Raw genomic sequence first — 26,205 nt, 5'->3', positions numbered from 1 at the left:
AAACAATTAAGCACGTTCATTTTCACATTTAACACATAAACCATAACTTTTCCCATATCACATTTGACGTGAAGCACAGCATCTCGAGAAAAAAAAATTTATCAATTATTTCGTTACATAACATTAATTTCTTACTTAAGGTACGGGTGTTACAAGAGGAGAATTATTTTGTTTCCTTTTTGGTGAGACCCTTTTTATTCAAATTAATGTCTATGTCTAATTAATTGGGAATGTGAATATTTCCTTTTAATTCTCACCTATATCACACGCCCATGCTCTTATATTTTTTTTTCCTTGAGGAAATTTATTTATTTGTTACCTATTATATGAGAGTCTTTTCCCATAAAGAAATTACCAAATTTAAATCCTATTCTATTTAATTGAGGATTTAAATAATTTCCTTGTGCAATTCCTTATGGAAATTTTTGGCCCCCACCATTATTTTCATACTTGGAGATTTAATTTATTTTGTTCCCTTGTTTATGAAATATTCACTTTTATTTCCTAAGTTGTGAATATATTCTCTCCAAGTAAATACCAAATAAATTCCTTGCTATTCCTACATGGAATTTTCGAAAATTTCCTCCCCTTCCCACATGCTTATTCTATTCTTTTAATTGTGGGATTTATTTAATTGTATTTTTCCCCACAATTAATTAATTAATTAATTTTAAACCTAACCCTAATCCTATAAAAACACCTAAACTAAACCCTAGCCCCCATTCTCCCTCAATTTTCGTGCCTCCCTCCTCCCTCTCCACATTCTCTCCAAAAACTTCTTCCACCATTGTTTCTTGCATCAATTGGAGTGGATTTTTCAAGAGTTTCCGACGAATCGTGCCAACGCTTGTTTCTACCGTTCGTTTTCTTGATTCAAGAAGGTATAACTAAGATTTTCTTCTCATCTCCTTCATTGAAACTTTATTCTTGAATCCTACATGCATATAGAGGGTGTAGGATTGATAGATCGCAAAAATTATCGATGGGAAGGTGTGATTTCATAAGAACTTTGATAATTATGTGTTGTTGATTGAGTTAATGTGAAATTTGATTTAAATCTTTCGTGAATGACGTGAATTTATGTGCAAACATGTTTATGAGAAACTTTTAGGCATGATTGTGTGTTATAAGCATGAAAAATTTGTATTTGTTTGATTGAAGAAGAAACCCTAAATTCAAAATCATGAGCCTGAAATCTGTGACGTTCGATCAGTGGATTCTGATGTGTAATTGACCCATCAAACGAACGAATTTTGCAATGTAATTTTTACTGAGTAAACTTCAAGGTGTTTTCTGTGTCTCGTGTGAATTTCAGCCCGTTTTATCGAAAAATGAGTTTTTAATAAATTTTTGAAGTTGACTACGCAAATCTGCCAGAAACTTGAGTTCTTGCCATGAATGTTTCGTTTTCTGTTTGACTGACCAAATGACCTCCGATCGATATGATTCTTGAACTATATGAAAATTTGAAGTGTATTCTGAGTTGTGTTAAATTTCCAACATTTTTGGGCATCGTATGAATTTATGGTGAATTTTTCAAATGAACTGCGCAATACTGTCAGAAATTATATGTTCCGACCAGAGAGTTTAATATGTAATATGACTGACCAAATGACGTGATTTCGGTGTGAAAATTTTCGTGGATGAACTTGAAGGTGTCCTCTGTATTGTGACCAAAATTTAGCTGCTTTTGAGGTTGGGTGAATTTATAGTGATTTTTACAAAACGGTCGCGCAGTTCTGCCAGTTTTCTGCCTTGTTAAAATGACACCTAGTTTCAAGTTTAAAAGTATTATATGATGCATGTATGTCCAAGGAGCGTGTTTAAATTATGTGATCACGTGTGATAAGTTGAAATGCGATGCGTGTGTCTTTACATCTTTGTGATGAACGTTGGGTTGGGTATTTGAGAAAAACGATGAGAGAGAAACAATAGGACATAAATAGTAATATGATTTTGTGGAACGCTGACTTGTGTTGTCGTTGACAAGGGTGATTGTGTATTCGTGAACTCGAGGAACGATAGTTGCCATAAGTTGGATTGTGAATTGTTAAGCGAACGAGGTGGGCTTTCTTTTCAAACCTCTTATTTTTCCGAAAATACTATGTGGCGTTATAAGGGTGGTTTAACTTGTTATGTCATGCCATGTTGTTTTTGGTTTAAGAGATTGTTGCTTGATGCCTAGTTCGTCTGAGTTTACTCCGTTAGGCTATATGGCTGTGTTGTGAAACGAATTCAGGTCTGAGTAGGGCCGCAAACCCTATCAGGCTGTGTACACTAGTGGGATCGGGAGCCGTCCTTGCTAGTCGGCCGGTCTCGTGGGCGAATAGTGTGGCCACACTTTCGTCGCACATGGAATGATGATTGTGATTGAAGGATTGTTGAGAAAATGGGGAGATTATTTGACTGGCCAGTCTATGAAATGTTTTTGTGTTCTCGTGATATTTCTTTACTACGTATAAAACTCGAGATCACTGGTACGGATGACATAACTAATATAAACTATTTTCGGCATGAGCCCATTGAGTACAACAAGTACTCAGCCCTGCATATTCTTTTTCTTTATGTGCAGGTTGAGCGGGATGTTGTGGAGGATGTTGAGTTGGCCTAAGAACCTAGGATGCGTTATGTCTTCATACATAGGCGTTATCCTTGACTCTCTTTAAACCTTATTTCCGCTGCTATATTTTGAACTATGTCTCAAGACTCTAATATTTTTCGTACTGTGTTTGAGCATGCGTGGTTGTGTTAGGTTTTAAACAAGTATTTACATTGTTATCCGAAAATGGTGTTTCCGTAAATTAAACTAAATGTTTTTCTTTAGAAGTTAATTGGGTTTGTTTTAAAGTTTATTTTCTCCGCTGCTTCTTTTAAACGTATATATCTTAAGTCATTTCTAATTAATAGTGAATTTATAACATTAAGTTTCTTTAAACTAAACATTTGTTGTCTAAACTTTTAATGAACTAAAATGTTCTTCTTTCTTTAAAGCTAATTAAGTTTCCATTAAAGTGCTATCCTTAAATGTTGTCGTTTTTGTTGTCCCTTGGTCACGATCGCCGCGATTGTGGTACCCCTAGTATGGGCGGTCGTGATATTAAAAGATTTTAATTAGAGTGCATGCATTCTAAATACCTTCGTTACCAAGAATTGATGTGAACTTTATGTATTTTTTCGAAAAGGCGGTTCGCACGCACGCCAAAAGTCGGAACGAGGAACTATTTACGGAAATCCTAAGCTTTTGAGGTGGGCTTTATTACTTTAACTTTTATTTTAAGTTGGTATGTTTATGGTGTAATAAGGATGGTTTTTTTTAATAGAATGTCATGCCGCGTTTTATGTTTTGAAATTGCCTATCTGATTGTCTACTAGAATAAAACTCTACTAGACTTTGATGGTTAACGAATTCGGGTCTAACTAGGGTCCAAGCCCTACTTAGGCTAGTGCACTGATGGGGATCGTGAGCCATCCCCTAGGTCGGCCGGTCCAGTGATCGAGTTTGTGGCCACATTCTCGTTTCACATGATGGTTCAGATATGGTATATGATGGAGGATGATGTTGTCTGCGCAGACACTTTTTTTTGAAGAAATGGTTTTGGTGTTCTCGGCCTTTTTTTTTAAGTAAAACCCGAGATTCACTCTATGATGGCTTGACATATCTTAACGATAAATGTATTTCGGGCATAAGTTCACTGGGTGCATCAAGTACTCAGCCCCTGCATATGTTTTCCCTATGTGCAGGTTGAGCGAGGTCGGGAGGCGGAGGATGTTGAGCGATGATTCAAGAAACACATTCAATAATTGTTCCGGTTACTACTGTGTCTTCATACATAGTAGTAGCTAAACTCTCATTGCTTCCGCTACTCTATGATTTTAAGAATCTCTTTAATTTCTTTGAGTTGTCAAACTATGTCACTACGTTATGTATTTTCGGGTTTTGAACGTTGTTTGATTAAATGATATTTCATCTTTTGACCGATATTTCGTATTTCCCTTGATGGCTACCCCTTCTTCCCCGTTTCTTAATTCCCCACTAGTCACGATTCCCCGTGCTTCCTATCCTTAGGAAATGCGGTCGTGACAGAATGGTATCAGAGCAATTTTTTTCCTTCCGCTCTGGACCGAGAGTCATTTATGCAATCTAGTCTAGACTCGTTTCGCTAGACTAAAAGAGCATTCATTGAAGACTCAACATTCCGTCTCGCCACGCTCAACAAAGAAAGAGGGTAAGATGTTTTGAAACGAGACATGTGGGAGGTGATGATGAATGGAATATGATTGAGATGTAGACTTCAAAGGCCTTAGATGTAGGCTAGTCATATGCGCGCGAATTTTTTTCTTTTAAAGACGATATATGAATTAATGGAACGAATGGGGCGTGGAAAGGAGCGAATTCCAAGAGATGATGAGATGATGAGACAAGGATAACCTTGTGAAGTGCGACTTGCACTAGGTCGAAGGATTGACGAGATTGCAAGTCACTACGTTCCTTATACACGAAACATCTATCTTTAGATGATAACTTAAAAAGAAAGAATTGTTATGACTTTTCCTTATGGAAATTGACAGGTATATCCACGGTAGCACGCATGACGTTCTCTACGCATTTGTTTTTTATCTTTCTCTACCTTGTTTATTCTCTTTCTACGACTGGTTACTAAGGGAACTTACTTTCATGTAGATGGCGATCATGATCCACGCACCGCTAAGGGGAAGTTACGTCAAGAAGGGACTGCGGGCGGTGGAAATGTATCGTGAGTTCGAGAGGAACGAGAGGGCCCCACTGATATCTTATGTTGCCGACTACTTGACACTATGGCGGGATGCTCATGGCTGTGGAGTGAGGCACTATGAAGGAATCAAGAGGTTGATTGACGGACTACCGGCACCTTGGAATAGGTGGGCCGACGAGGCTTCACGGTAATACATTTGGCATAAGCTCCCCGACTATAGTGTGCAAGGAGACATGCATGGTTTTGTGAAGGTTCTCTTGGAAGCTCTGGTCGATGCTCGTGATGGACCGCCACCCTATGCCCCTCTTAGGAAGGAGGCATCCTCATCGAGTTGCAGCCCCTACAGTGGGGGTCGGTACGAGAGTGAGACGCCGCAGCCAAACTTCCCCAAGAAGAGGAGACTTGGGATGCGCACCTCTGCACCTCCCGCGATGGAAGTTCTCGTGGTCGATAAGCATATTGACGTCGCTACTTATGTGCGGGAGAATGACGAGGAAGAGGAGGAAGATCCTCTTGAAGATGAGGAAGAACCCCTTGAAGACGAGGAGGATCCCATGGAGGATGAGGAAGACCCCGAAGAAGAGCCCCTTGCAAGGGAGGTTGAGGTTGAAAGTGAGAAAGGGGCGAATTATGAGAGAGCTCCCGAGGAGTAGTGTTCTTTTGATGTTTTGATTAGCTTTGAATGTTTTGTTTTGACGAACGATGTAATGTTTTCTCTTGACGCTTTGGTTTCTTCTCTTATTGCAAAGACCTTGTGGAAACACGTACTTGTTTGGTTTTAAGTTAATAAAGTTTCCGTTGTTTTATCGTTGTGTTCGTTCTACCTTGTTATGTATGGGAAAGTTTGTGAAATCGCTTTTAGAAAGGTTGTGTGGTGTGGTGATGGTAAAATCGGACTTTTGTACTAACACATGTGTTGAACAGAATGCCTCCCCGACGTGCAGTCGTTCATCACGAGAATGAGGCAAGCAACGAGACCCAAAGTAGTGTGGGCCCTGAAGGACAACCACCACCACCACCTCCACCACGGCCATAGCCGGAACGAAACATTGAGAAGGTGTTTCGGAAGGAACGTCCTCCCGTATTCGATGGAATGGGAGATCCGGCCAAGGCTGAAACCTAGATTCGGGCCATAAAACGTATCTTCAAGTTCTTAAGGTGCACCGACCAGGAGCGCCTATCGTGCGTGACCTACCAGCTCACCGGGTCCGCCGAATTTTTGTGGGAGACCAAGCAGCGAACGATGTCACAGGAACAACTGGACGCCCTAACTTGGGAAGACTTCAAGGAGGAACTCTATGATAAGTATATCCCGAGGAGTTACCACAAGGCTAAGGAGGCCGACTTCTACAACCTGAAGCAGGGGCGGATGACAGTGAATGAATATGTTCGTGCCCTATGCGACATGTCGCGATATGCACCGGAGCAGGTGAATACTGACGAGAAAATGTCAGAGAAGTTTTGTGCCGGTCTGAGGCACGAAATAAGAATGGCTCTAGCATGCCGTGGAAGACTCACGTATGCCGAGTCATTGTCTCGTGCATTGGACGTGGAGGAAGCGATGCCACGGGAAAAGATAGTTACACCCACTACTCCAACACCGCCGACCCCACAGCAGAATTTTTGAGATAAGAGGAAGTGGGACGGGAACCGCGAACCCTTTGACAACAAGAGGTCCCAGGGTACCCCAAACTCAGCTCAGGGAAAAGGAAAGCAAGCTGCTCCATACCAAAGTGGAGATTTCCGTCAAAGGGCACCTCCCTGCGCCAAGTGCCAGAAGAACCACATGGGGGAGTGCAGAGTCGGGACAAACGTGTGCTACAAGTGTGGTGGAGTTGGACACTTCGCCAAAGAGTGCCCGACCAACAATAACACTGGAGTTGGGGGAACACCGAATGGGCCTCGAGGGAATCTTACACCACCTCAGCAGCCGCAGCAGCGTCGCCAACCATACCCCACTCAAGCTAGGGCCTATGCTTTGGGACGCAAGCAAGCTAAAGCCGCATAAGGAGAGCCGAAGCAGGATAATCTGGCAGGTATGGGAACACTACTTGACATGCCTGTTGTTGTTCTGTTTGATACGGGTGCGTCGCACTTCTTTATATCGCGCTCCTGCGTAAATGCTTTAAGACTTCCTATTGATAAACTTGAACATAAGATGAATGTGAACTCACCGGTAGGAGGCCTTGTAGACCTTTCACAATCTTGCTGGAACATAGAACTCGTGGTGGGAGAACTTAGCTTAGTGGCTTACAACCTACATGTTATGCCGATGGATAACGTTGACGTTATTTTCGGGATGGACTGGCTAGCTGAAAACTATGCCACTATTCGATGCCAAGAGAGGCAAATCTCGTTACAAACCCCGGGGAAGGAGCCCTCTACCTTCCACGGGATTTCGATGAATCAGCAGACTTGTGTGATATCAGCACTTCAAGCAGCTACGATGATTAGAAAGGGGACTCCTGCCTATCTCGTTTACCTGCAAGGACATGACAAGAAAGAAAGAAAAGTTGAAGATGTGGCGGTAGTACGTGAGTTCCCCGACGTGTTTCCTGACGCGTTGCCAGGACCTCCACCTGACCGACAGTTGGAGTTTACTATCGATCTGGAACTCGGAGCCGCACCAGTATCGAAGGCACCTTACAGGATGGCACCGAAAGAGTTGGAAGAACTCAAAATCCAGCTACAAGAACTACTGGACTTGAGTTTTATCCGACCCAGTGTATCGCCGTGGGGAGCACCTGTGCTGTTTGTGAAGAAGAAAGACGGGACATTGAGAATGTGCATAGACTACCGGGAACGGAACAAATTAACCCTCAAGAACAAGTATCCTCTGCCGAGGATAGATGACCTGTTCGACCAACTCCGGGGAGCAGGAGTATTTTCAAAAATGGACTTAAGGTCAGGATATCATCAGCTGAGAGTACGAAGAGAAGACATACCCAAGACGGCGTTCCGAACGAGGTATGGGCATTATGAGTTTGTAGTAATGCCTTTTGGACTGACAAATGCACCTGCAGTATTTATGGACTTAATGAATCGAGTATTCCACCCCTACTTGGACAAGTTCGTCCTAGTATTCATAGATGATGTACTGGTTTACTCGAAGAATGAAAAAGAACATGAGGAGCACCTAAGGATCACGCTGGAAACACTAAGAACGGAGAAGTTGTACGCCAAGTTCAGTAAGTGTGATTTCTGGCTAAAGGAAGTAAACTTTCTGGGGCATATTGTGACGGCCGAAGGGATTCGAGTTAACCCCGCAAAGGTTGAGGCCGTACAGCAGTGGAAGGCGCCAAAGACCCCAAACGAGATTCGGAGTTTCCTTGGTCTGGCAGGATACTACCGGAGATTTATTGAAGGATTTTCTAAAATCGCAAGGCCGATGACTCAACAACTGAAGAAGGGGACCAAGGTCAATTTGACACCGGAGTGTGAGGCTAGTTTCCAGTTGTTGAAGGAGAAGTTGACCACCGCACCTATTCTAGCCGTGCCGAAACCGGGAGTAGACTATGTGGTTTACACTGACGCGTCTAAGGTTGGACTCGGATGTGTTTTGATGCAGAATGGTAAGGTGATTGCCTATGCTTCACGCCAGTTGAGGCCACACGAACTAAACTACCCTACTCGTGACCTGGAATTAGCAGCCGTTGTGCACGCATTGAAGATTTGGAGGCACCATCTCTATGGAGTTTGGTGTGAGATTTTCACCAACCACAAGAGTCTGAAATACTTATTTGAGCTGAAAGACTTGCACATGAGACAACGCAGATGGCTTGAATTAGTCAAGGATTACGACTGTGGCATTAACTATCATCCGGGCAAGGCAAACGTAGGGGTCGATGCATTGAGCCGGAAAGCCCAACCACAATTGGCAGCCTTTCTCACTCAAGAAGCAGAGTTGGTTCGCGAATTCAGCAAAATGCGATTGGAAGTAGTGAGGCTCCGGAGACCGTGAAAAGAAAGATCGCCACCTTGGTAGTGGTATCCGATCTGCGAACAAGGATAATAGAAGGACAACGAAATGATGAAAATTTAGAGAAGGTTCGACTGAAGGTGAGGAAGGGCGACCAAGAGAAATTTTGAGAGGAGGCTGATAATGCTCTCACTTATGAAGGGAGACTTTGTGTGCCAAACGACGAAGGACATCGAAATGAAATTTTGACCGAGGCACACGAGACTCCATACACCGCTCATCCTGGAAGTACCAAGATGTACCAGGACTTGAAGGGATTATTCTGGTGGGATGGAATGAAGAGGGACCTAACTTCGTTTGTAGAGAAATGCTTGGCATGTCAACAAGTAAAAACTTTACATCAACGACCCTATGGGAAGCTGCAACCGTTGGAAATTCCGAAGTGGAAATGGGAACATATCGCCATGGATTTCGTGATGGTTTACCAAAGACCCGGCAAGGAAATACAGCCATTTGGGTAATCATAGACCGCCTCACCAAGAGTGCGCATTTTATACCTATTCCCATAACTCATGGATCCGACAAGTTAGCCCGAATTTATGTGAGAGAAATTATTCGGCTACATGGAGTGCCCGTAACAATCACGTCAGACCGAGACACAAGGTTCACTTCAAGATTTTGGATAAGTCTACAAAGAGAGCTTGGTACTCGACTGAATTTTAGTACTGCTTTCCATCCACAAACCGATGGACAGTCCGAGAGAACGATTCCAACTCTCGAGGACATGTTGAGAGCCGTGGTTCTCGACAGAGGAGAAAATTGGGAAGTTGTACTACCATTGATCGAGTTCGCCTACAACAACAGTTTCCAGGCGACAATAAATATGGCCCCATATGAAGCATTGTATGGGAGGAAGTGTAGATCACCACTCTACTGGGATGAGGTTGGTGAAAGAAGAATACTCGGGCCAGAGTCAGTCGAAGAAATGATTGAGATTGTGCGACAAGTTCGTCAAAGAATAAAAGAAGCTCAAGACCGACAGAAGTCATATGCTGATGTCTGGCGTACCGACTTACAGTTCAACGCTGGAGATAAGGTGTTCTTGAAAGTATCTCCGTCGAAAGGGATAACGAGGTTTGGCGTAAAGGGGAAGTTGAAGCCACGATACGTAGGGCCTTATGAAATTCTTGAGAATGTGGGACCCGTAGCGTATAGGTTGGCATTACTGCCGAGTTTTGGGGCTGTGCATAATGTTTTCCATGTGTCACAATTACGAAAGAATGTGTTCGATCCCAAACACGTGGTTCATCAAGAAGAAATGATATTGAATCCCGACTTGAGTTATGAGGAGAAGCCCGAAGCAATTCTGGACAGGAAAGTGCAGGAATTGAGGAATAAATTGATCGCGTCTGTGAAAGTACTTTGGAAACACCATGGCCACGACGAGGCTACTTGGGAACTCGAGGATAAAATGAAAGAGAAATACCCGGAGCTTTTCGTTAGAAATGAGTAAATTTCGGGACGAAATTTCTGTTAAGGTGGGTAGAATGTAACACTCGTACCTTTATGTACGAACCAAATTTATGTAACGAAATAATTGATAAAATTATTTCGAAATACTATGCTTCTCGATAAATGTGATTTGGGAAATCGTATGGTTTTATGTGTTTAATGTGAAAAGGTCTCGTTGAAAGAATGATGACGAAATTGCTAATTTTTGTAGCAAGACGAATGAAATAAGTGGAGATGGATATTTTTCTTATGGAAGACGACGTACGTAAATCGAGGAATGGTTGAAGGGATTATATTTGGAACAACACCAAATATAAGTTGTGCCGTTAAACGTACTTAATTTTTGTTCGGGAAGGATGAGTTAACAAAATTTAATAAAGACCCGTGAATTTGAGTTATCGAAGGAAAATACGAAAATATAAAGTATGAATTTATTTTGGGCTTTTCAAATTTAATTAGAGTCCAATTATCTACAAATAGCTTGGACCCTAATTATTTTAAATCCACTAAATAATAGTAGCAACACCAACTTGGGCTTATAACACTTGAGGCCAACAACATGTAATTAATTTAAGTGAAGCCCAATATCTCTCCAAGAAAATGGGCTAAGCTCAAGAACTCTTCTTCTTCCTTTTTCCCCCTAGCCGACGCCTTCTCCTCTTCAAGGAGGAGACCCTCCAACTTTCCACCTCTCCACCTTCTATCTTCCTCCATCAATACCTACAAACAAAGAGTCACCACCACTCATTCCTTTACCTCTTCCCCAACTTTTCACAACCTGCAAAAACAAAAAAAGAAAGGTTTGAGAGAGAGCCGAGAGAGAAACGAAGGGAAGAGGAGGAGGATTCTTTTCACCATTTTTTTTTCACTCACCACCAAAACCAACCAAGTTGAAGGTATGTATCTCCCCTATCCTAAAGCATGAATTGTTGTATGTATATATATTGTCATCATTCCATATCTCTTCCATAATCACTCAACCAACTCAACTTGTAAAACAAATCAAACGATCGCCGTACGTAATCGAAGGTCTCAAAGAACTTAACTTTTTAATGAGAGTGTTTGTTGCGGGTTGAATCGGGGTCGTTCGGGGTGGTTTCGGAGAAGGGAAAGCCGCCGCCGGCGACGGGCAATGGCAGACAGCCGCGCTCGACGTTCCCCGGTGCGGACAGCGGCTCCCGGAGCGACGGCAGTAGCTCCCCTTCCCCGTGACAGCAGCGGCGGCGTCGTGACAGCAGCGGCAGCGTCGTGGCAGCAGCAGCGTCACGGTGACGGCGACGACTCCAGCTCCTGGCGACTTCGGCAGCGACGGCTGCGACGGCGGGAGACTTCAGCAGCGACGGTGGGCGACTTCAGCGGCGGGAAAGAAGATAGAAAAGTTGGGCCAATTTTGGTTTTTGTGGATTCGGGCCTGTTTAATTTAAGCTTTGGGGCTTCCTAAAAATTTTAATTGGAGGAATAAGGTGGGCTAAGTAATTAAATCTTTTGGAGCCGTCAATTAAAATTAAATCGCGGGAATTTATTTAATTAAATTCCGGAACGTTTTGAAGAATGAATAATTTTACCCTAAGCATGAAATAATATGTTTTCAACGTTAGATAGTTGCGATAATTAAAGTATACGCTTAAATAAAGTTTTTTTAGAAATTATTTCCGACGTCATGGAAAATACGTGGAGCCAACGGAGGAAAGAACGAGCGTAAGCGCTGAATAACCAAAAACCCATGAAAACCGAGAAAAAGAATTTAAAAGATTTTAATTAGAGTGCATGCATTCTAAATACCTTTGTTACCGAGAATTGATGTGAACTTTATGTATTTTTTTGAAAAGGCGGTTCGCACGCACGCTAAAAGTCGGAACGAACAACTATTTACCGAAATCCTAAGCTTTTGAGGTGGACTTTATTACTTTAACTTTTATTTTAAGTTGGTATGTTTATGGTGTAATAAGAATGGTTTTTTTTAATAGAATGTCATGCCGTGTTTTATGTTTTGAAATTGCCTATCAGATTGTCTACTAGAATAAAACTCTAATAGACTTTGATGGTTAACGAATTCGGGTCTAACTGGGGTCCAAGCTCTACTTAGGCTAGTGCACTGATGGGGATCGTGAGTCGTACCCTAGTTCGGCCGGTCCAGTGATCGAGTTTGTGGCCACATTCTCGTTTCACATGATGGTTCAGATATGGTATATGATGGAGGATGATGTTCTCTGCGCAGACACTTTTTTTTGAAGGAATGGTTTTGGTGTTCTCGGCCTTTTTTTTAAAAGTAAAACCCGAGATTCACTCTATGATGGCTTGACATATCTTAACGATAAATGTATTTCGGGCATAAGTTCACTGGGTGCATCAAGTACTCAGCCCCTGCATATGTTTTCTTTATGTGCAGGTTGAGCGAGGTCGGGAGGCGGAGGATGTTGAGCGACGATTCAAGAAACACATTCAATAATTGTTCCGGTTACTACTGTGTCTTCATACATAGTAGTAGCTAAACTCTCATTGCTTCCGCTACTCTACGATTTTGAGAATCTCTTTAATTTCTTTGAGTTGTCAAACTATGTCACTACGTTATGTATTTTCGGGTTTTGAACGTTGTTTGATTAAATGATATTTCATCTTTTGACCGATATTTCGTATTTCCCTTAATGGCTACCCCTTCTTCCCCGTTTCTTAATTCCCCCACTAGTCACGATTCCCCGTGCTTCCTATCCCTAGGAAATGCGGTCGTGACAACCCATCCACCTCTTCGATCAATCGGCTCTCTACGCTATAGGGAAACTCCTAGGAACACCAATCCAAGTCGATCGTGCCACCGCTAATAAGTCACGCCTATCCTTCGCCCGGTTATGCATCGAGATTGACATAACAAAGCCCCCTCTGGAAGAAATCATTTTGGACATTTGTGGGCGAGAAACGGTGCAACAAGTGAGGTGGGACAATATTCCATCTTATTGCCAAGTGAAGTGTGTTATGCGGCCGGGAAAAGGGAACGACCCACTAAGGGGAACTACAACATTGCAACATCAAAACAATCACACCATGAAGCCCACGGTGAGAAGGGTAAGCAAGGCCAATTGAAACAAATCTTGAATACCGATGAATGGAAACATCAAGGGAAGACCAAGGAGCTGGTCGGCCATACAAATATCACTCCAAAGGGAAAGGAAGTTGAGGAAAAGGGATGGTCCGGTCTGGACATCATGGGCAAGCTACAAGGAGATCATGAAGAATTTTCGGGTGCCCAAGCTGAGCGGGGGAACCGAAGGGGAGTGGCTCGGCCTTCAAACCTACACATCAAAGACAGGGCTCCTGTGGCGCGGCGAGGGAACCAGTCACCGAGTACCGAGGATTGCTCGCACCGGTACGAGGTGGACTAGAAGGATTAGGTCGAAAACCTTCGGCTAAGGGACGTGGTGGCCGAGCACCGAGGAACCTTCTAAGAACCAACCAATATTACTCCCTCATGGCCAATGAAGAATTTGATGCCGATGAGTTTGGGGAGGACGAGGTTACCGAAATGGACATGCACGCAAACTCGGGAGTTGATGGCAAGAACCCTCAGAACATGAAGATATAGGCCAGGGAGGGTACATGACGACTGAGCCAAGCCCTAGAGGGAACGAACGGCATTTCACTGAATTTCAAGGGGGTCCTTCATGGCCACCGGGTACGAACCCATCTTGTTAATTATGTCTCACAACTTTTTGTTTTGGAACGTTAGGGGAATCCCTAACGCGCCGACCCAAAACGTTTTAAAAAGAATAATCAAAACTAATAATATCACCTTTCTTGCTATTTTGGTGCCGCTTACAACCCCCAACCCAGAGAGATTCTCGAAGACACTAGGGCTGGTTTATAAAGGCACGAACATGAATGGGAAGATTTGGATCTTTACAGAGGAGGGGGCCAACTTCGACATCGAGGACGACTCGGACCAGATCCTTCATGGTTTCTACTCATCCCCCCGTTTGGCCACCCACAATGCTATTTCAGCCGTTTATGCTAAATGTACAAGGGCAGAAAGGTGCACGTTATGGGACAAAATGAGGGAACTCTCGCAACTTACCGTGGGTGCCCCATGGATGATTGGTGGTGACTTTAACAATATCCTATCCCGCGGGACAGAGCCGGTAATGACTCCAACAGACAAGCCGAAATGATTGACTTTGCCGAGGCTATTGAGGATTGCCGACTCCTTGACCCGGGTTTTGATGGCGCGGATTTCACATGGGCAAAGAATGGCCTATTTGAAAGACTAGACAGGATCCTCTTGAGTGAGACGTGGTCGCGGATGTTTGATGCTACACGAGTGACAAACCTTCCTCGTATCTCCTCGGACCATGGGCCGATCCTTGTGAGATGCAAAATGAGGAACAACCACATTGGAGGCAGAGCTTTCCGCTTTCAAAATATGTGGATTCGACACGAAGGATTTACCGACCTTGTGCATGGAGACTGGACCCAACCGATGAGGGCCGCGGGCCTTCTGAACCTCCAGATCAAGTTGTCAATAATTAAGAAAACACTCAAGAGATGGAACAAAGAAACCTAAGGGAAATGGAAGGAAAAATCACCGAGGCTCAAGCGGACTTTGAAGCAATGCCGTCACCCGAGAACAGGACATTGATCAATAAACTCATTGCCGAATATATCCTTTTCCTTAAGATGGAGGAAGACTTTTGGTGGCAGAAAGCGACTCTTCCTTGGCTCGCGGAGGGGGACAAGAATACTAGGTTCTATCAAAGCTGGGTTAAACAGAAGAGAATTCGTATGCGCATCCACAAAATCAATGTGAATGGTCGTGAACTCACGGATGAAGTGGAGATCAAAGAATCGGCGGATGAGTTCTTTCAAAAACTCCTTGCACCGGCCCCTTTGATGCTTGCGAAACCGGACCTTAATATGATCCCACAAATCCTAACCGTGGCAGAGGTGAAGACCTCCCTAAACCACCGGATGCAGAGGAAGTCAACCAAGCCGTGTTTGATATCTCTGGAGATAGTGCACCAGGTCGCCCAGATGATTTTTCTTCCACCTTCTTCCAAGCAGCCTAGGGAACCGTGGGAACGGACGTGGTGGCAGCAATTAGGCAGTTCTTCCAAGGGGCCTTCTTACCCAGAAGTATCACGACAACAAGTATTGTGCTCATTCCCAAGAAACCATCCCCGAGCACGTGGGGAGACTATCGGACCATCAGCCTGTGCAATGTCATCAACAAGATCATTATTGAATGATAACACCCTTCTTGCGCAACAGATGTTTCATGAACTCTCGAGATGCACACCAGCCCCCAATGTGGCGATCAAGATCGACATGGCTAAGGCTTACGACCGAGTCCAATGGCCATTCCTTATGAAGATTCTCCGCCGAATGGGCTTCCCGGAGTCCTGGATCACGCTGGTCGAGAGGTGTGTTGGCTCATGTTGTTTTTGGTACTTATCGATGGGGCTCCCTCCGGTTTCTTTAAATCAACGCGTGGAATTAGAAAGGAGACCCTTTTTCTCCGGCCTTATTTGTCCTCGCCTCGGATTATCTCTCAAGGACTCTCGACAAGCTAATCCTGGGGCGAAAGGAAATGACATATAAGGCTACTAGACGATGCATGGAGATCAGCCACCTCACTTATGCCGACGACATCACCATCTTCACACAAGCTGCAACGACCCCCCTCCGCCGCCTTAGAGCATACCTTGATGATTACGAGGAGACCTCGGGTCAGCAAGTGAACCTAACAAAGAGCAACTTCTATATTGCGGAGAGCCATGAAGGATGAGCCAATCTAATTCAGACTGAAGGCTACTTTACTCAAGGTACCTTTTCGTTCCTTTATTTGGGGGTTCCTATATATCGTGGAGTTAAGCGTACAGATATGTTCATGTTTCTCCGAGGAAAGATTGCTGCAAGAATTTCAGGCTGGGCGCATCGACACCTCTCATTTGGTGGAAGGCTCGCACTCATTAAAAATACCCTTGAGGCAGTGTCAATCCATATCTTTCAAGCTATCGTACCTACGGCCGGCGCTCTCAATCAATTGGATCAACAACTGGCCCGATTTTTCTGGGGAGCAACAAATGAAAAGAAAAGGACGCATTGGATTGGGTGGGACCAGATTTGCCTCCCAACCGTGTAGGGAGGCCTCGGCATCCGAAGATTCAAAGAAGTTCTCCGAGCTTTCAATATCAAATTGTGGTGGAGATTCCGTGAACAAAGCTCTCTATGGGCTAAATACATGAAGGCTAAGTATTGCACCAACGTCTCCCCTCTTGCGGCTAAACCTTCGGGGAGGAATAGCCCAACATGGAAAAGGTTGTTGTGGGCCCGGGACCAAGCGCAAGCTCACATTAGTTGGTTGGTGGGACAAGAAGGGATCTACTTTTGGGATGATAAGGGAACTATGCATTGATGATAAGGGCGCCCCCCTTAACCATGGTCTCGAACTTCATTCGGGAAGGCACATGGGATGAACCGAAACTCCAGCTGCTCCAGGATCAAGCCGGACTCTCACTGCAGGCCATTATCAAGATCCTTGAAACACCAATTATCGAAGGGGAGCCTGATATCCCGAGATGGACCCTCTCTCGGATTGGGGATTTCTCGCTGGCTTCGACATGGGAAATGATACGCTCACAAAGGCCGATCATTCCAGGGCTAGATGATATTTGGAAAGCTGGACTGACCAAATCTATAGCGATCTTTAACTGGCGGCTACTATCAAACCGGATTCCGGTAGATACGAAACTCCAATGGCGAAAGATTGAGATGGCATCTAAATGCCAATTTTGCCCGCATAAGCCGAATATTGAATCCCTATATCACCTATTCATACAAGGCCGAGGAGCCACAAGCATCTGGAGGGAATTCCATGGATGGTTCGAGGGCGTTTCACCTGAAAGAATTGAAGTGTGGGCGCAACGAACTCAACAATGATCCAAAAGACACCTCTGTCCTATCATGCCATACCTCATACTATGGTTTATATGGGCGGAGCGTAATAGAAGCCGGCACGATCAGGTACAATTCAAACCGTTTAATGTGGTGTGGCAAGTTCAAATGTTCATCCGAAATGGCATGACCAACGAAGACATCAAGCCGAAACATTAGAGAGGTGTGAACCTTAAGATGAGCCCGCCGAGCCAAACCGAGTCGAGGAGCCCAAGACCGCTCGTCATGCCAATCAAGTGGCATCCCCCCGAACAACCATGGATCAAATTTAACACAGACGGTGCCTACATGATGGCAACAGACAAGGCAGGAGGGGGTGTCGTTCGTGACTACTCCGGGAAGATGCTTGCAGCCTTTGCAACTCCCCTCGACGTCCACTCGGCCTTGGAGGCCGAGCTCATGGCCTTCCAGCACGGGCTGGCGGTAGACAAGGAGTTTAACCAACCCATTTGGATTGAGTCGGACGATGAACAAGCTATTAAGCTATTCAATGGTACTACATGGGGCCCGACACATGTTTGCATAGCCATGGCCCTCCTACACACCTTCAAGCGAAAGCACACCATTCGTGCCACCTTCATTCAACCAGAGGGCAACAAAGCGGTTGATATGCTCGCCAAGATGGGCCTCGAACAAGACTCCCTCCTCCGTATGACCACACACAATGCTCCAAGAATGCTCAAAGCCATTGTCCGAATGGACGAGATGGGAATCCCCAACATTCGGGTGAGAGATGACAATCGCGAGTAGTGCAAGGGCCGAGGAAGGACCCACCGATCTTGATTCTACCGGACACCGTAGAGTACGCAGGTGTCGAACCATTTATGGCATGACCTCTCCTTACTCTTGTGGTGTAATTGTTCTAGACAGTTTTGTATATTGATTTTGTTCATCTAGACATAGACTGATCGGACTACTTGTAATCCATAGATTGTAACTTTCTTTTGTTTTGAAATATAGGGATGAGGGACCCACGAACCCTCCACCATGAAGGTGTTTTTTAAAAAAAAAATAAAAAAATCGTCCCCACAAGCTTATGATCAATCCAATCGACTACAGTCTCAGATTCCTTTACAACTGTTGGATTCACTCGGTCACTCAATCCTCACCTGAATTGTTAGGACCATTCTCTCATTTATTTTGTCATACCATTAATTCTAGAGTTCTATTGACAGAAGTTGACTCATTAAGGTCTTTATTTAGGTTGTAACGGGGCAAGGGTTGTAGTGTATAAAGGTGAGGGACCTATGGGTTCTAAGTTCATAACGTACATAGAAGTGTGAATGACATATGAACCTTTTTAAAAAAAAATACCTTCACAGTGGAGGGTTCGTGGGGCCCTCATCCCTATATTTCAGATCAAAAGGGGATTAGATTCGAAGAATTACAAGTTGGTCGATCAATCTATGTCTAGGTAGTCAAAATTTATTTACAAGATACACTAGGACTATTACACTGTGAGAGTAATGGAGGGGACATGCCTATACTGGCTCGATACCTGCATACTCTACAACGTGCATTAGTTCCGGATCGGTGAATCCTTCCACGTCCCTAGTGCTACTCTCGGTCTTCATCTCTTATCCGTATGTTAGGGATTCCCCCCTCGTCCATTCGAGCAATGAATTTCAGCATTCTTGGGACTGTTTGTGCGGACATGCGCCGGTAAGTGGCTTGTTCAAGACCCATCTTGGCTAGAAAGTCAGCTGCTTTGTTTTAAGGACCTATGGATGAAGGTAACTCGGAAGTTGTGTTGTTGCTTGAGAATGGCTAGGCGCGTAATGACTTGACGGATGTGTGCCGAACCCCATGTCATGCTATTGAGGAGCTTGGTCGCTTGTTCTGCATCCAATTCGACCCAAATTGGCTTCATAAATTCCTTGGCCAAGACAATGCCATGGTGTATAGCCAAGAGTTCAGCTTCCAGTGCTGAGTGTGCTACGAGGGGGGTCGTAAAAGATGCTAGGATCTTCCCCCCCGTCTCGTATAATCCCCCCCTCTCCTGCTTTGCCTGTTGCTTCCTTGTAGGCTCCATCTGTCTTGATTTTGAGCCATGGCTGTTTCGGATGGTGCCACTTGATTGGCATGACAAACGGTCTGGGGTCCCTTATCTCAGGGTGCTTATCCTAAGTTTCACGCCTCTCCAATGTTTCGGCTTAATGTTTCCATTGGCCATACCATTCCGGATGAACATTTGAACTTGCCACACCACATTAAACGGCTTGAATTGCACCTGTTCGTGTCGGCTTCTATTACCCTCCGCCTGAATGAACCATAAAATGAGGTATGGCATAGTGCGACATAGGTGTCTTTTGTCTTGTTGTTGAGCTCGTTGTGCCTAGACTTTTAGTATTTCAGGAATAGTGTCATTGATTCAGAGGGGTGGTGAGGCTCCCTCAACCAACGATCGAACTCCCTCCAAATGCTTATTGCTCCACGGCCTTGAATGAATAGGTGCTGGAGGGATTCAATATTCGGGCTATGCGGCCAGCATTGGCATTTGGATGCCATCTCAATCTTTCGCCATTGGAGCTTTGTGTCTACCGGGATCCGGTTCAATAGCAACCGCCAGTTGAAGATCGCTATAGAGTTGGTAAGTCCGGCTTTCCAAATGTTATCAAGCCCTGGAATGATCGGCCTATTTGAACGTAGTGTTTCCCACATCGTAACCAACGAGAACTCCCCACACCGGGAGAGAATCCATATCGGGACTTCAAGCTCCCCCTCAACAATTGGTGTTTCAAGGATCTTGCTAATAGTCTGCTAGGGTAGACCAGCTTGGTACTGGAGCAGCTGGAGTTTAGGTTCATCCCATGTGCCTCCCAGAATGAAGTTCGAGACCATGGTTACTAGGGCACCCCTATCGTCGATGCATAGGTCCCTAAGAGCGGAATCTTCGAGCCAAATGTCATCCCAAAAGTAGATCCCTCCTTGTCCAACCACCCATCTAATGTGCCCTTGTGCTTGTGCCCGCATCGTCAATAGCCTTTTCCATATTGTACTATTTCTCCCCGATGATTTAGCCGTAAGAGGGGACGCGTTGGAGCAGTATCTAGCCTTCATATACTTAGCCCAAAGAGAGGTTTGTTCCCTGAACCTCCACCATAACTTGATGCTGAAGGCTCGGAGTTCTTCCATGAATCTGCGGATGCCGAGGCCCCCCTCTGCGGTTGGGACACTGATCTGGTCCCAACCAATCCAGTGTGTCCTCTTCTTTTCGTTTATTGCGCCCCAAAAGAATCGGGCCAATTTCTGGTCCAATTGGTTGAGAGCGCCAGAGGTTGGTTCAATAGCTTGAAAGATATGGATTGGAACCTCCTTACGGGTACTTTTAATGAGGGTGAGCCTTCCTCCAAATGAGAGATGTCGGTGCGCCCATCCTGAAATTCTTGCTGCAATGTTTTCTCGAAGAATGTGGGACAGTTAGTATGACGGTCTCCTCTTTCTCTAGCACAGTTATGCTTGTTTCAATGCCCTCAACAGGACTTGTTTCCACCCTCTTAGTAGGGTTCTCGTCTATGTTCCCCGTCGTGTCTTTCTCAATTTTGTGCACAGCAACATCCAATGCATTCTTTCGGCTTTTTTTTTTAATCAAACACCTTTACGATGGAGGGTTCGTGGGTCCCTATATTTCCAAAAGAGATAATTACAAGGCGTGGCCACACCTGAAAGTGGTGTGCCGAAACAAAGCCAAGAGTAGTATGCGGTCCGATTCCACAAGGTTCGGACCCCATCATACTCTTTTCCAAAATACAATTAACCAAAAAACTAGTCACTATTGTCTCCCAACGTCTCATTACCAACTTTAGTGTCCTTCCCCGTCTAGGTTTCGGATGTGCGACACTTCCATCTCGTCCAATTGAACCAAGTCCAGCAATTCTCTCGGTGCTGAGTTGACGTGCATTCGTAGGCCACTGTCTTGGTCTAGGAATTTGAGTTGGCGTTTTGTTTCCCTCCCGGTGTATGAACGTGGCTCGGAATTTGAGTTGGCGTTTGTGTAGGATTAGTTGCACCACCGTTTGCCGAGCGAGTGCCGGGCCCCATCCTGTCCCATTGACCAATTTAATTGCTTGCTCTGCATCCGACTCAATCCAGATTGGTAGAGCGAGTTCCTTGGCTATGTTCAAACCGTGGAGCATGGCCAAAAGCTCCGCCTCTAACGCCGAGTGTGCTTCGAGGGACGTGCTGAAGGCGACGAGCATCTTACCCAAGTGGTCTCGAATGATCCCTCCAGCCCCTGCTTTGTCGTTCGCTTCATTAAAGGAACCATCCGTGTTGAGCTTTATCCACGGCTGATCCGGGGGATTCCATTTGATTGCCATGGCTAGGGGTAGCACCCTGATTGCCGCCGCTTGTTGAGGAATGTTGATTCCAAGTTTAACTCCCTTCCAATGTTTCGGCTTCAAGCTTCCATTGGACATAGAATTCCGAATGAACATGTGGACCTATCATACCACATTTTGTGGTTTACACTGTGTGCCTTGGTGGCGACTCATATTTCTCTCCGACCAGATAAACCAAAGAATGAGGTATGGGGTGGCTCGGCTATGATGCTTCTTGTTCGGCTACTGATATCTCCGCGCCCACACTTCAATTCTCGTAGGGATTATGTCGTTGATATGGAGGCGGGGGGACGGGCCTGCGAACCAAGCGTCAAACTCACTCCATACTCTGCGAGCTCCATGTCCCTGGATGAATAGGTGTTGGAGGGACTCGATACCCGGTCGGTGGGGGCAGCATTGGCACTTGGAAGCAAGCTCAATCTCCCACCACTGAAGTTTCGTGTCGACCGGTACGCGGTTGGAGAGGAGCCTCCAGATGAAGATGGTTATGGAAGTAGTGAGACCCGCCTTCCAAACATCGCCCAGTCCCTGAATGAGCGGGTGCTGCCCTCGGATTGTGTCCCATGTCGAGGCCACCGTGAATTCCCCATGCTTAGAAAGGGTCCACCTCGGGATGTCCTTTTCACCTTGGAGGATCGGGGTGTTGAGGATGCGATCAATGATGTGTTGTGGAATGCCGGCCTGATCATGAAGGAGTTGGAGCTTGGGTTCATCCCACGAGCCATTCCTAATATACTCCGACACCCGAGTGGTAGGACTCCCCCTTTCATCGAGGCTGAGCTCCCTAAGTGGGGTGTTACCGAGCCAGATGTCATCCCAAAAATAAATATTACCTTGGCCCACTAGCCACCTCATATGCGGTTGTACGAGGGTCCAGGCTCTAGAAAGCCTCTTCCACGTGGTGCTACTCCTGCTCGGTGTTCTCACGGCAAGAGGTGAGGAGTTGGAAGAGTATTTAGCCATCATATATCTCGCCCAAAGGGAGTTTTGCTCCCGGAAGCGCCACCATAGTTTAATGTTGAAGGCACGAAGGACCTCCTTAGTTTTGCGGATCTTGAGTCCCCCTTCGTCAGTGGGGAGGCACATTTGGTCCCATCCAATCCAGTGGGTCCGCTTCCTCTCACTCGTAGAGCCCCAGAAGAATCGAGCCATTTGTTGATCGAGTTGTTTGAGAGTACCGGCGGTAGGCTCAATGGCTTGGAAGATATGCAAGGGAATCACTTCAAGAGTGCTCTTAATAAGCGTGAGCCTCCCTCCAAAAGATAAATGCCTGTGCGCCCACCCTGAGACTCTTCTTGCAATTTTCTCACGGAGGAAGAGGAACATGTCCGTGCGCTTAACACCTCGGTAGATAGGGATGCCTAGGTAGAGAAACGGGAAGGCCCCCTAGAAAAACCCCAAGTGCTCATGAATTTCCGCAATGTAGAAGTTGCTCTTGGCAAGGCTGGTTTGTTGGCCTGAGACTTTTTCATAATTTTCAAGACAAGCTCTGAGTCGGCGCAAGGAGGTAGCCGCCGCTTGTGTGAATATAATTAAGTCATCCGCATAGGCTAGATGGCTGATCTCGATACATCTCCGGGAGGCTTTGAAGGTCATCTCCTTTTGGCTGAGTATGAGCTTGTCTAGTGCTCGCGACAAGTAGTCCGCGGGGGATATCGGATCGCCTTGGCGGAGACCTCGTGTTGATCTGAAGAAACTCGATGGTGCCCCATTGATAAGAATCGAGAACCAGCAAGAGCTTATACACCTCTCCATAAGCGAGATCCATGCGTCCGGAAATCCCATGCGTCGAAGCACCTTAAATAGGAAAGGCCATTGGACCCTGTCGTAGGCTTTGGCCATATCAATCTTCACCGCTACATTAGGCGCTGGGGAGCACCGTGCAAGTTCATGGAACATCTCTTGATCCAGCAGCGCATTATCATTGAGAAGCCGCCCTTTAACAAAGCCGCTTTGGTTTGGGGCAATGACCTGCGGGAGGAAAGGAGAGAGTCGGTTCGTGAGTACCTTGGTGATGATCTTGTTCAGGACGTTGCAAAGGCTGATGGGTCGGTAGTCGGTCCATGACTCAGGTGACGCCTTCTTTGGGATGAGGACGACGCTTGTGGCCGTGATGCTTCGTGGTAGGTACGCCCCCCTGAAGAACTGCCCAATAGCTTCCACCACCTCCGGACCCACGATGTTCCAACAGGCTTGATAGAAGGTGGCAGAAAATCCATCGGGTCCGGGTGCGCTATAGCCGGAGATACTGAAGACGACACTCTTGACCTCTTCCGCGTCCGGTACCTTTGCGATATCTGCAAAATGCTCGTCTGAATGGACTTGCTGGATTAGGTCGAGGTCCGGTTCTTCGAGTGCCGAATTGCTAGGCGCGAGAAGTTGTTGGAAGAAATCCACCGCTGACTTTTTTATATCCTCTTCCTCAGTTAGCTCTTGTCCATTGGCACAGATCAAATGGATACGCAGCCGGACCCTTTTTTGTTTCACCCAGCTTTGGTAGAACCGAGTGTTCTTATCACCCTCGGCTAGCCATCTCAGGGCTGCCTTTTGCCGCTAAAAGTCCTCTTCCATTCGCAGCAAGAGGATGTACTCGGCAATGTGTTTATTGATCGCTGTCCTATTCTCGGGCGTTGGCGTTGCCTAGAACTCGGATTGGGCCTACTCGATAGCTTCCTCCTTGTCCTTGAGGTTCGCATGGATGTTCCCGAAAACCTCTTTGTTCCACTTCTTTAGAGCTCTTTTAACTCTAGTATGCTTGATTTGGATGTTTAAAAGTCCCCCAGCCCCCGTGGGTTCCTCCCATGCATTCTGTACAACAGCCATAAAAGCCTCGTGTCGGATCCACATGTTTAGGAACCTGAACGCCTTGCCTCCATTGGTAGAGATCGACATCTTGCATCTTGCTAGAACTGGGTCGTGGTCCGAGGCAATCCCTTGGAGGTTCGTAACCCGAGTGGCCTCAAAGACCCTGGTCCAAGCTTCACTAACGAGCACTCTATCCAATCGTTCAAAGAGACCATTTTTGGCCCATGTGAAGTCTGCCCCATCGAACCCGGGGTCGAGGAGCCTGCAGTCTTCAATTGTCTCCGCGAAATTGACCATCTTGGCTTGCCGGTTGGTGTCGCTCCCAATTCTGTCCCGGTGCGAGAGGATGGTGTTGAAGTCACCACCGACAATCCACGGTGTTCCTTCGAGGGGCCCCGCAATCTTTCTCAACCTATCCCACAGTGGGTATCTCTCGGACCTTGTGCATTTGGCGTACATGGCCAAGATAGCTAGTGGCCTAGTAAGCCGGTGAGACATAAGCCGCCCATGTAGGATTTGTTTCGTATCACAATCAATATCAAAAGTAGCTCCTTCTTCCACAAACAACCAGATCTTCCCCGACGTGTTCGAGCCAATGAAGGATAGCCCCAAGGCCTTGGAGAACCGGTCCGGATCAGGGGTTGAGAGCGGTTCCATTATTGCAAGAAAAAACACATTATGACATTTAATTAAGCGTTTCAAGACGTTTTGGGTTGACGCATTGGCGATTCCCCTCACGTTCCAAAACATGATGTTGTAAGACATTATTAACAAGTGGGAGACGTACCCGAAGGGGATGAAGTCCCTCCTTGATATTCAAAGATTTGTTGCGCTTTGTTCTTTGTGTATCCCTCGGCATTGCCCGGAGGAAGATTGCCACCAACCCTCTCGTCCCCCTCTTGCATGTCCATAGCCATGTCATCCGCATCTCCACAATTTTCAACATCAAACTCTCCATTCGCCATGAGTGAATAGTATTGGTTGGTGCTCATGTGATTCTTAGCCGAGAAATAGCCGCGTCCCCTTGTCATTGCATGGCGTGCGCCTCCTCTCGGATTCCCTCGCTTAGGCGGTGACATCGAACGCCTAGCGTTGGCGGGGCTCCATTCCGCATCTGTGACCCCGTGGTTGCACCAAATTCCTTTCAACCTCCTCTGCGGTAAGCAACGGCTGCTCCGCTTCCACAATTACAGTCCCCTAAACTCCCATCCTCTCAGTGTTCACATCATGCAACTGCTGCTCGACTTCTTCTGTTTTTTTTATCAAACACCTTCACGGTGGAGGGTTCGTGGGTCCCTCATCCCTATATTTCAAAATGCATGATGTACAGAACGAGGCCACACCCGAAAGTGATGTTCCTACACAAATTACAAGAGTAGTATGGGGTCCGGTCCCACATGGTCCGGACCTCATCCTACTACCTCCAAAATTACAATTAAAGTGAAAAAGAGTGTCATTGTTCTTTCCCTTCTTCTCTTTCCTCATGTCTAGTCTTCATTGTCGTGTTGGACCCGAATGTTTGGAACTCCCATTGCGTCCAGCCGTACGATTGCTTTAAGGTGTCTTGCAGCCGAAAGGGCATTCATGCGGAGGTAGTCGGTTCTTTCAAGGCCCAATTTGGCTAAGAAGTCGGCTGCTTTGTTCCCCTCACGATGGATGAAGGTGGTTCGAATGACGTGTTGGCGCTTGTAAATGACTTGGCGCGCCATAACTCGGCTTGTATGTGTTGAGGAGTTTGACCACTTGTTCAGCATCCGATTCGACCCAAATAGGCCGCAAGAGTTCCGAGGCGAGTGCCAGCCCATGTTGTATGGCTAGTAGCTCCGCTTCAAGGGCCGAGTCCGGGGTGGCGAAGGCCGCAAGCATTTTCCCCATATGGTCTCGAACAATTCCTCCCCCCAGCATTATCCGTTGCTTCCATGAATGCACCATCTGTGTTAAGTTTGATCCAGGG

At 45.9% G+C, this 26,205-nt stretch overlaps 3 protein-coding genes across 3 annotated transcripts; 2 read left to right on the top strand and 1 right to left on the bottom strand.

Moving 5' to 3' along the window:
• The first annotated feature begins 2,784 nt into the window (after nucleotides 1-2,784).
• On the top strand, nucleotides 2,785-5,393 carry LOC121774593 (proline-, glutamic acid- and leucine-rich protein 1-like). The gene is made up of 2 exons (XM_042171443.1): nucleotides 2,785-3,246; nucleotides 4,682-5,393. Exon 2 carries the CDS (start codon nucleotides 4,967-4,969, stop codon nucleotides 5,384-5,386), a length of 420 nt encoding a protein of 139 aa, XP_042027377.1. The 5' UTR covers nucleotides 2,785-3,246; nucleotides 4,682-4,966; the 3' UTR covers nucleotides 5,387-5,393.
• Nucleotides 5,394-14,320: 8,927 nt separating this feature from the next.
• On the top strand, nucleotides 14,321-14,716 carry LOC121774382. The gene has a single exon (XM_042171269.1). The coding sequence runs from the start codon at nucleotides 14,321-14,323 to the stop codon at nucleotides 14,714-14,716; it is 396 nt and encodes a 131-aa protein (XP_042027203.1).
• Nucleotides 14,717-24,104: 9,388 nt separating this feature from the next.
• LOC121774381 lies at nucleotides 24,105-24,908 on the bottom strand. The gene has a single exon (XM_042171268.1). It carries the CDS (start codon nucleotides 24,906-24,908, stop codon nucleotides 24,105-24,107), a length of 804 nt encoding a protein of 267 aa, XP_042027202.1.
• Nucleotides 24,909-26,205: the final 1,297 nt, after the last annotated feature.

This window comes from Salvia splendens, chromosome 17, assembly GCF_004379255.2.
Source record: "Salvia splendens isolate huo1 chromosome 17, SspV2, whole genome shotgun sequence".
In the NCBI taxonomy this organism is placed as follows: domain Eukaryota; kingdom Viridiplantae; phylum Streptophyta; class Magnoliopsida; order Lamiales; family Lamiaceae; genus Salvia; species Salvia splendens.
Note: the sequence above shows the minus strand (reverse complement) of the source record. Positions and strands in the feature narration are given on the sequence as shown.

Bases quoted from the DNA above. Each gene is read 5' to 3' on its own strand.
- LOC121774593 (XM_042171443.1), top strand. From the start codon at position 4,967: ATGCATGGTTTTGTGAAGGTTCTCTTGGAAGCTCTGGTCGATGCTCGT.
- LOC121774382 (XM_042171269.1), top strand. From the start codon at position 14,321: ATGATTGACTTTGCCGAGGCTATTGAGGATTGCCGACTCCTTGACCCG.
- LOC121774381 (XM_042171268.1), bottom strand. From the start codon at position 24,908: ATGGAACCGCTCTCAACCCCTGATCCGGACCGGTTCTCCAAGGCCTTG.